Source organism: Sinocyclocheilus anshuiensis, unplaced genomic scaffold, assembly GCF_001515605.1.
Source record: "Sinocyclocheilus anshuiensis isolate Anshui unplaced genomic scaffold, SAMN03320099.WGS_v1.1 scaffold13, whole genome shotgun sequence".
NCBI lineage: Eukaryota > Metazoa > Chordata > Actinopteri > Cypriniformes > Cyprinidae > Sinocyclocheilus > Sinocyclocheilus anshuiensis.
Genome location: NW_015538026.1, coordinates 1,686,592 through 1,697,345, shown reverse-complemented (window position 1 = coordinate 1,697,345; position 10,754 = coordinate 1,686,592). Strand labels below are relative to the sequence as shown.

Below are 10,754 nucleotides of genomic sequence, written 5' to 3'. Positions count from 1 at the left end.
ATTATTACAATTAATGGCAAAATGAATGTTTGGAAATGTAAACTGATATTTCCTACTGACACACTAGTGCTCTAATAATTTTGGCCACCACTATATATATATAGACCTGTATATATATATATGCATATTTTGCAATAATCGTAAACAAACTTTTGTTTCTATATACACAATCATCATGATTTGTAGGGCTGGGTATTGATTCAGATGTCCCGATTCGATTCGATTTCGATTCGCAAGCTCTCAATTCGATTCTCGAAAATAAAGATTTATTAATATTTATTAGCAGTAGTAGCATTGAGTCTTAAGACTGCTAAATAGTAATATATTCTGAGTTTCTTAACGTTAAACTAACCTTTTATTTTGACGGGTTGCCGTGAAGAACTTGCAGCTGCTGTGTATGTGATATGACGGTAGATTTCTCAAATGAAACGGTAAAATGCTAATGAAGTGGCTCTCAGAGCAGCTGGAGATGACATTCGTGTTCTTATCATCATATAGTGAGACGGCAGAAGCTGAAAACACCGCGAGCGTCATCCGCGCTTTAGTATGTGTAAACAAAACCGCCATTCATTCATTGCGGAAATCATGGCGCCTTATGCGTGATATCAAATGCTTCCGCAGATTTGTAGTATTACTATAGCATTTCACCTGAGCATTGCGAATCACGCGTATGGCCATGATAAGTGCTGAATGAACGTAACATCGCGCAAGGTAAATAAGGGTGACATCTAGTGGAGAAGACTAATGATAAGATTCACGTTAATCAGATCTTATTTTAAATGTGTGCTGAAATAAATCCCGGAAAAGATCGATTCGCGGCTTCTGAGAATCGATATCGAATCGACATCATTAAAAAAAAAAAAAAACGATTAATCGAAAAATCGATTATTTTTTTTGCCCAGCCCTAATGATTTGTCCGTCAGTTTTATTTTGATTATGTTATTTGAAATGCTTCATGGGTTTGTAGTTCTTTCTCATATTAAAGCCATTGAGTACACAGTCTTGAACCTTGGTATTTGTCCGATTTTCAAATACTTCTTTGCTTCAAATCAATGTTTTGTAATGTTGTGATTCACCAAACCAACACATACACAGGAAGTAGCTGGTCAGTTTTAATATCTTACAACTTCAAAGATGTTTTTAAAAATCCCTATAGGAAAAATAATTCTGAAGCCAAGGCACTGAAGAAATAGGTGGCAATAATGCACTCTATTCTAATGTTAATAAACAGCTAAATAGCTTTTTAGGCATTGTTTTAGCAAATCTTACTCTATTTTGATATTTAACACCTACTTTTCACCATCCAATCATTTTGTGATGGATAAACTCCCAACTGCCACTCTACATTTTTTTTATCATGGAATATTTGGTTTAACTCAGAAATGTCACATTACAAATAAAATGGGTTGCAAGCAGAGTTTCACATTAACTTTAACATGTATTTGCTTTTATTGTTGTTGGATGAATCACAGCCACTGCTATTAAAGGGTTAGTTCACCCAAAAATGATAATTCTGTCATTAATTACTCACCCTCATGTCGTTTCAAACCCGTAAGACCTTCGCTCATCTTCGGAACACAAATTAAGATATTTTTGATGGAATCTGAGAGCTGTCTGACCCTGCATAGACAGCAATGCAACTGAAATGTTCCCAAGTCCAGAAACATAGCAAGGGGATCGGTAAAATAATCCATGTGACATCAGTGGTCCATCCGCAATTATACGACGCTACGAGAATACTTTTTGTGCACAAAAGAAAAAAAAAAAAACGACTTTATTCAACAATTCGTCTCCTCAGCATCACCCTGGTGCCATTTTGGAGAATATCCGCTGGACGTAAACAGCGTATGCTGTTCTGTCAGCTGCGTCACGCCGACACGACATGAAGGTGAGTAATTAATGACAGAATTTTCATTTTTTGGTGAACTAACCCTTTAAGTGTGTGGTTTATAATATGGAAAATCAGAACACCACATACGTTCTTAGGAAATTCTTTGCTCACAGTGCTCTCCACTCCATCCTTCAAAGCAGATACACTTAAACTTTGACCTCATGTCACTGAGAGGAAGAGCTTCATGGGTACCATGTAGAGGGATCATGTAACCTGAGTGAGGGTCCTGTCGAGCGCACCGTCCCTGGGCGTTACACATTCTTTTACTGCAGTTCCTGACACCAGCCTGCAGGGAGGCGACATATTCTCCTAATACTGAGCTGATGTAATCACGCAAGAGAGCACACTGCCGCTGGAGAAAGACAAACATATAACAGCTGCAACAATAAGTAACAAGATATGTGCCAAGTCTAATACCGAATATTATGCATTTTCAGTTTGTGTACTGAAGGTGTTTGGACTTATAGGGAGCATTAGGTTATCGCACAAAGGTAAATCCAAACTATAAACCCTCACACACACAGTTAGGCCTACTGACCTTAGACTTGGCAAAACTCAGCTCGCCCCATAGCACAACTCCAGTGGCACCTAAAGCAGCACTCTCACCTAGTGTGTGCTCCAAATCAGTCTGAAAAGATACACACATACTATGACAGAATCACAGAAGAATTTAGTTTTTAAAATCAGATCAGCCTGAATTAGATTATTATATTATATTCTAGCAATTACTGATAACTGATAATTATTTTAATGTTATGGCTGTTGACCAGAATTAAAATTGTCCAATATTAAAATTCTAAAATATTTTGTGTGAATAAGTAAATAAATAAACACTGAAAATTAAAAATAAAATGCTTTTAAATGCTAGTTGAATTGAGCTATCACAACATTATAATGTACAGTATAAGACATTTTGAAATGTACTAAAGATTAAATTTAGCAGTGGTTTTAATAAATATTAAACAATATTTTATTATTATTAAACAATACATATATTTAAAAAAAAAAAATGTTTTTAAAAATTAACATTAATTGACTGTCCCCTTGAATAAGGTTAGTTACCTTTACAGTAACCAAAAATGTATATTTAGTATGTACAGCAGCACTATGCACTTACAAGCCATTGGCCAAGAATTTACATTCTTGCATACTTGAATTGAGCAGGATTCTGAGCTAAAGGAGAACTATCTGCTTAAAAATGTGAATGAGGTGAGTCACCTATGGCTGTACTGGGAACAAGCTCAAAACTAAACCCCTCCTCTTTCAATATCTATTCTATCATGATAAGACTGGACCTCAGAACAAACGCAATGTAAAACACCGTGTGGAAACTGTCAAAGGGTTCTTGTGTTGGTACCCGATTAAGAAATGCCAATGTGTGTGTGAATGCCACTCTGGTGTAGGGAAAAACAGGAAGTGCTTCAGTGCCAGGTGAATGCTGGGATGCCACTCGGAGGGCCTCAAGTACACGGTGTCTCACCATGAGTTGAGCATGTGTGTGTCCTGCCAGCTTACGCCACAAATAAATGCTGGGATACAAGGCGGTGGAGTGTTGCCACAAAAATGCCAGTTTATCATTCAGAATCTCTGTTCCATTGTGGCACTGCCCCGTGTATCCACTCTGTCCTTGGCCATGATTGTTATAGCAACTGGGAAACCCATAAAACCCCCATAATCCCTCTGGGCAGAGGCGAACACCTAGGTGTAGAGTCTCTTCCATAAATGCTCTTGCTTCTAATTCAAACTCCGCTTTCGCCTCAGATTTCACTTCCTCTTCTGACATATCTGGATGTTTCCACCTAACCAGGTTTTTTGAAAATTTCCGATATACAATTCTGGTCCCAAAGTTCCACATCCATACAGGCTGCCATGCTTCCCAATCTAGCACGGCTAATCCTCTGAATGTCTTTCTCAACACCTCACTGATCTGCACCTCGGCCAATGAGAGGTGAGCTTTCAGGGATCCTAGTTGAGGCAGGCCACCATTGACCTTTGAGCCCTGACGGTTGATGTAGGGGTAAAGGCCCAGACGGCGCTGATAAAATATGCTCATATTCTGACCCTGAAATCTCTGCTTTGAGTTATGTATGATGTTGAACTGGTGCAGTGGCAGGGAGACCCCATATCGATGCTGACACCAAGCTGTAGGTATATTCCAGATCACTGAAAAGTCACGCCTCCCGATGACAGACTCCACCCCCTCAACCATATTCTGAACAGAGTTGCTGGGAGACAATATGATTGACAGGGCTAAGGTGAGGATGGGATGGTGAATAGATGATCTCAGAAGCATGCCTATGAAATACACACACAAATTAGTGTCATTTATATCTGATGGAAAAAAAAGCAAATAATCAAGAAAAAAAAGTATATAAAACCATAGGCTAAGGTGGTTTAAGGTGGCTAAGGTAGACCATAGGCTAAGCACAACATGAATTTCCTATTATTCTGTCTATACCGGGGGAGTTGAGAGGATGTCCTGTGTTGTGAGTATACTTCATCTAAAACTGGTTTGAGGTATACCTATGGTTGCCTGATAACCATATCAGAGCAGATCCGTAATGGTAATCATTGTAAGGTGTTCTCATAAAGTTTTGAACATTTATTTTTATGTATGCACTCAATAACTGATGTTCTATTCATTGTTAATAAAAAAAAAATAGCAGTTTACCTTTAAAAAAAAACACTTTGTGGCCATTTACTAAAACCAACTAACCTAAACATGTTTAAAAAACATTTTTTGAAATGATGAAAAAATAAATGTTGACCAGTTACAGGTCATATACACTTTACTTATACATTTATATATTTACATACACTACTGTTCAAAAGCTTGGGGTTCAAATGGGTGTTTCTTTTTGTTGTTTCTTTAATTAAGAAATTAGGGACACTTGTTTTCAACACTGATAATAATAAAAATGTTTCTTGAGCACCAAATCAGCATATTAGAATAATTTCTGACGGATCATGTAACACTGAAGACTGGAGTAATGGCTGCTGAAAATTCAGCTTTGCATTACAGGAATAAATTATATTTTAAAATATATTCAAATAGAAATCAGTTATTTTATTTATTTCACAATATTTCTTGTTTTACTGTTATTTAGTCAAATAAATGCAAGCACAAGAGACTTCTTTCAAAACATATTACCAACCCCAAACTTTTGAACTGTAAATTTTAACATAAGTTGATAAAAAGGAAAAGTCCATGGAAACAATATGCATCAACTACCCAACCTCAAATCTTGATCCTATGAAATGGCAAGTGTAACACTTGAAAAGTTTATAGAGTTTTTATTTTGATGAAATCCATTAAAAGCAGCACATCATCTCAGCAGTGACATTTGTTTTAAAGGGGTGTGATAGAAGACATCCTTGCAATTATTTATTTTTTAATAAAAACTAAATAATTAGCAGTTAAAACACAAAGTAAACATTGGTATTAAGGCACATTCAGATCACAGTATTTTGAGTCAATACAGTTCAAACAGTTCAGGTTTACAAGATCCTTCTTGTCCTGTAAACACTGTGTTTGTGTATCCCTGAATAATTACAGACTGAAGAAGTGTAGCATGAGTCTCAGATGTCCTTGTGCATCCAGAAGATGGGCAGCCCTCTGTTGTCGGTGTACGGCATTTGCTCCAGAGTCTGTGTAACTGGAGCCAAGGATGACGGAGGACAAGATGGAAGAGGTGGAGGAGCAGGAGGACTGGAGAGTGGAGGAGGAGGAGGAGGAGGAGGAGGTGGTGGTGGAGGAGGCGGTAAAATGGAAGGTACAGATGATGCAGGATTGTTAAAATTAGCATCACTATTCCTCCCTTCCTCCTCGTTCTCTGCGCTTCTACAGAACTTGTGCAGCACCTCCATGGGCATGAAGGAGGCCAGCGTCCCGACACTTTGGACAGGTTTGGACAGCACAAACCCTAGATGGGCATAGAAGTGCTGCTTATCATGGGTGGTAAGGCACAATCGGGTGCAGCCCCGTCCTTTGGCATACCGCTCAACACCCTCCATCAGGATACGGCCGTAACCCTTCCCTCGTAATGTGCTGCACACCACGACCGACTCCACAAACAGACTACGCCTCCCCAGAACGTGGGACAAGCGGGCGTGGCCTATCAGCTTCTCGTCTTGAGTCTGTCTCTCCCCCTTCAGCAGCAGGAGACACACTGGATAGCTGTGGCTCGACTGACGGAGCGAGTGAATTCGCGCCCCCATGCTGCGCTGCCATTGGGCATTGAGTAATTCTGCACAACCTTCCACTAGGTCCCAGCGCTCGTGAAGAGGTTCAATTCGAACGACTGCACAGCTGATGTTGCCATCGCACCTGCACACACGCCAAGGGCACGGGGTCAACACCTGACTGAACAGCTCAGATGTCATTAAAGGGATAGTTCACCCAAAAATAACAATTTTATGTTTATCTGCTTAACCCCAGGGCATCCAAGATGTAGGTGACTTTGTTTCTTCAGTAGAACACAAACGAAGATTTTTAACTCAAACCGTTGCAGTCTGTCAGTCTTATAATGGAAGTGAATGGGAATCACGGCTTTGAGAGTCACAAAAAAAACATACACAAACAAAACCAAATTATACCCTGCAGCTCGTGACGATACATTGATGTGTAAAGACACGAAACGATCGGTCTGTGCAAGAAACTGAACAGTATTCATATTGTTTTTTACCTCTGATGCACTGCAATGTCTGAACTGTCCTGAGCACGTCCTCAACAGCCGGCGGGTGACGCGTCTTCTTCTTCTTGCTTTACGGCGGATCACAGACTTATAAGTGCATTACCGCCACCTCTCTCTCAAATGGACCATTGACACTCCTAATTGAGATTGTGTGTAAAGCAAGAAGAAGAAGACGCGTCAGGCGCCGCTGTCGAGGACGCGCTCAGGACTAGTGATGGCGAGATGAAGCCTTATGAAGCATTGAAGTTTTTCATCCAAGTGGTTCACAAAAGGGTTCATTTCTCGAGGCCTCATCTGCTCACAATACCACCTGATGGCCAAAGAGTGTAAAACAAGCAGATACATTACAGATGACCTGATGTGATCTATGACACACTGTTTTGCGCCAGTTAAGGCTTAGAAATAACGGTGAAGAAAAAAAAAAATCAATTTCCACATAGACTAATCTATTTATATGAATATAATGTGTATTTTATAATGATTGTATAACATAATACAACATAATTGTGTAATAAACGTATTGGCTTGAAATGAATGGGGCTATCAAATGTGTGTAAATCAAGTCTTTGCTCATAATAGGCAGGAGGGGCAATATTATTAGTCTAAAACTGGAAAGTGGCTGAGTTTAACAGGGCAGAGGACCGTGAATTTACAAGATTCGAACCGCTTCCTGAACCAGTCAGGCCAAGCGAGGCTTCGGACATCATCAATGACATCATTGCTCTAAAGCGATACAAGCCTTGATACGCGCTTCACTGAAAGTTGAGTCACCTACATCTTGGATGCCCTGGGGGTAAGCAGATAAACTTTTTGGGTGAACTATCCCTTTAACGTAATGGTCTTCATTCATTTGGGATAGGTTCTTTTTTATTCAACCTCTTGTTGTTCCAAACCTGTATGACTTTTTTCTTCTGTGGAACACAGAAGATATTCTGAAAATATTTAAATGTTGTTTTTGTTTTTTTTTGTCAGTACAATGAAAGTCAATGAGGACCAATCATGTTGTTTTGGACCCCACTGACTCATTGTACAGAGAAAAACAGCTGAAACCTTCTTCAAATGATCTTCTTTTGTGTTCCACAGAAGAAACATCATTCAGGTTTGGAAGAACATCAGAGTAAGTAAATTATGAAAGAATTTTCCTTTTAAAGGATTTAACTTTCATATTTTTTCCCTTCCATTAACAGCCTTGAAGAACAAAGGTGGAGTATCCACTTGATTTCTTATAAATCTGCAGTTATTTCTGTAACGTGCTGCAACAGCTGTCAGTTGTTTTCAACACTCAACAGTTTTTATCACCATCACTTCCACATGTCATTTTCAGAGGCAAAAGTTAGAATAATAAAAAGGAAGACTGACTTTGTAAGTAATTCACAGCACTGAAGCAACCAACAAGCAAATAACAACAGCAACAGATTATTTCATTAGCAGTTTTCTTTTTTTCATAACACATATATGAAACAAATTTTTTTTTTTATCTGTTGAAGTCAAAATAGCAGAGGAAGTTGTGGTGTGAATGTGTGATTCCTGTTATACCACATGGACTTCATGCTAATGTGAATTGTACTGTAGTTTAGAAAAGAATGACTGAAGACAACAAAAAAAGACATTTACATTTTTAAGTACAGTTTAGACATACTTTCAGTCACTAACTTGAAACTTCATTGCATTTACTTTGCAATTCCTTCGCATTTCCTATGTATGAATGCAAGTGAACGAAGCAAGAACCTTAAAGGGATAGCCTAGTTTGAACAAAAATTAACCAAACCCATTACCAAATAATCACCCTCATGTTGCTCCAAAACTGTATGCTTTTTTCTTCTTCTGTGAAACCTAAAAGAACATATTTTTATGGAATGTATATATTGAATGGAGGGGAAAAAAATCTTTTATATTCCACAAGAGACAGTTTTGGAACGACATGACAGAATTGTAGTTTTTGCCTGAACTAGGCTATCCCTTTATTCTTGTTGTCATCTGATATGGCTTTTATCAATGCACCTAGAGAGCAGGGTGGGCAATGGTCAATATGCTAATATATATATTAAAGTAGTTTTGCATGACTGCAAATGAGATGCACAGAAAATTGCTGAAATTAAACAAGCTTTCCTTTTACACGATACTTCACATTTCATTTTGCAATTAACAAGAATGTCGATAGCTTAGTACACCAAGGGAAGCAATGGTAGTTGACCAAGTGGACATACAAAAGTAACATGCATATATTCTCTTTTCTAGCTTGCTTTCTAATATCGTTTTCTAATAAACCCCAGAACTTCAGTTTATATATTCATATTGTTGGCTTCCTCTTTTAAAAGTCGCTTTGGGTAAAAATGTCTGCTAAATGCATAAATGTAAATAAATTATAGTTTCTTTGCTAAAATCAAACACAGAACCATGACTGGACTAAAGGATTTGAACCCAGATTCAATGTTCCGACATAACCCATTGTAAATAAAAACATAAATCTACCAAACTGTAAACACCAAAAAATTAGCAAAAGTGCAAATAAAACAACCAGCCTCACCTGCAGCCCTCAGAGAGACAGAACTGTCAGTTAATGTTTCAAAGTTGTGTCTCATGCAACTGAAGGTTAAAATCAGGAAACAAGAGACTTTTAAGTGACCTCTTTCTCTGTAAGCTCACTTTAACACTGGCCTGGGGTCAGTTTGGCCCATTCTCTTGTATTAATTACTTTTATTTTGGTATGGAGAGCCTGGTTCTAGATCAGTAATGAGAGGAAACAGCTCTCACGACTTTACCAAGCCAAGTGTGAAATGCTGATGGGAAGTGTGTTGGGTTTTGAGAAGGTTGCGCTTATAAATGTTTGCAAACCCGAATATGGAGATAACAGTAAAGCTATTCAGAGCACTGCCATTTAACTTGTTCGTGGAATAATTGGATTTTCCTGGGGGGTTTTTTGAACTCTCAGATCAATTGAGCCCCGAATTTTGGCTGAACCCAGTAATGCATTTGTTTTATTCAGACTGATCGTGATGCACAGCCAGACAGAAACAGCGAGTCATTCATTCGTCAAAGGCCACGCGACTCTAACGGGTACTGAACAGTTTGATTCAAAAACGTCTAAAAACGGCAACAGCTTAATAACTATCATATCGTCTTTATAAAATTATATACTAAAGGCTTGTATCTTTAATCAACATTAACAGCATGCCACAAGAGTACAACACGACAGACCGCAAGTCAAAGAAGTGAACAGATAAACGAACAAACGCAGAAAGCGGTTATGATTCCCGTTCGACTGCTTGTGAGAGACACATGCGTTTTATTTTAGATTAGTTTATGAGACCTTATCTGTGATACTTACATGTTGATAACTTTATCGCTGTCACAGCAGCTGTTTTGAATCTCCTTCTTCTTCTAGTGGAGCAGATGGAACAGCGCGAGTCGATTTACTGCCGCCTACTGGCCATGTACACTACATCATCTTCTTCTTCTTCTTCTTATGATGTTTAATGGCGGTTGGCAAACCAGCTTTTGGTGCATATTCCGCCACCTACTGGGATGGAGTGTGAGGCGCTGATATCAAGGGAAATGTTAATTCTCAAAAAAAACAAAAAAACAAAAAAACAACAACCTTCTACCTATATTTTCACTACATCATCTTGTACATTCTGGAAGTACTGTAAGCCTGCTGTGCTCCGCTGCATGAATAGCAGTGCTCACATCAATTTATATACAGTGGAGATCAAATTTAAAGAACAATCTATAAATACTTGATTGCTGAATACTTGTTCTTCTTCTGAAATATTGTTAATCATCATCGCTCAAAATTTGAAGGAATATTATTAGCCAAGTATACCACTGTTCTACTAACATGTTTGACAACATTTCCAAGGCATTTCAACAAAAAACTTTATTTTGTGGAAAACACAGTGATCAAAATTAGAGAACAGTAACCACTTTAGCACGAAAGAAGAGGTAACGACAATAAGGTTCCATTAGTTAATGTTAATGTATTAACTGACATGAACAACGAACAATACACTTATCACAGTATTTATTCATCTTTGTTAATGTTAGTTCATTCAAATACAGTTGTTCACTGTTAGTTCATGTTAATTCACAGTGTATTAACTAATGTTAACAAGCACAACTTTTGATTTGAATAATGCATAAGTAAATGTTGAAATTAACATTAGATTAAT

At 38.1% G+C, this 10,754-nt stretch overlaps 1 protein-coding gene across 4 annotated transcripts; it reads right to left on the bottom strand.

The window, feature by feature from the left end:
* Positions 1-1,925: 1,925 nt before the first annotated feature.
* Positions 1,926-10,030, bottom strand: LOC107679511 (hyaluronidase-1-like). Of its 4 annotated transcripts, none has more exons than XM_016475081.1 (4): positions 9,914-10,030; positions 3,249-4,186; positions 2,430-2,519; positions 1,926-2,243 (listed from the first exon to the last, which is right to left on the bottom strand). In XM_016475081.1, exons 2-4 carry the CDS (start codon positions 4,182-4,184, stop codon positions 1,983-1,985), a joined length of 1,287 nt encoding a protein of 428 aa, XP_016330567.1. In that variant the 5' UTR covers positions 4,185-4,186; positions 9,914-10,030; the 3' UTR covers positions 1,926-1,982. The 4 variants fall into 4 exon arrangements, with proteins under 4 accessions (XP_016330567.1, XP_016330585.1, XP_016330577.1 ...); XM_016475099.1 differs by having other exon boundaries at positions 3,372-4,186; XM_016475091.1 differs by lacking the exon at positions 9,914-10,030 and adding an exon at positions 9,113-9,153.
* Between the last annotated feature and the right edge of the window lie 724 nt (positions 10,031-10,754).

What these genes read in the sequence shown, in the direction of transcription:
- LOC107679511 (XM_016475081.1), bottom strand. Translation starts at nt 4,184, where the DNA reads ATGCTTCTGAGATCATCTATTCACCATCCCATCCTCACCTTAGCCCTG. An exon ending in CATTGGCATTTCTTAATCGG is followed by an intron (nt 2,520 to 3,248) that starts GTACCAACACAA and finishes GTATCTTTTCAG; the next exon opens with ACTGATTTGGAGCACACACT. An exon ending in TGAGTTTTGCCAAGTCTAAG is followed by an intron (nt 2,244 to 2,429) that starts GTCAGTAGGCCT and finishes GTCTTTCTCCAG; the next exon opens with CGGCAGTGTGCTCTCTTGCG.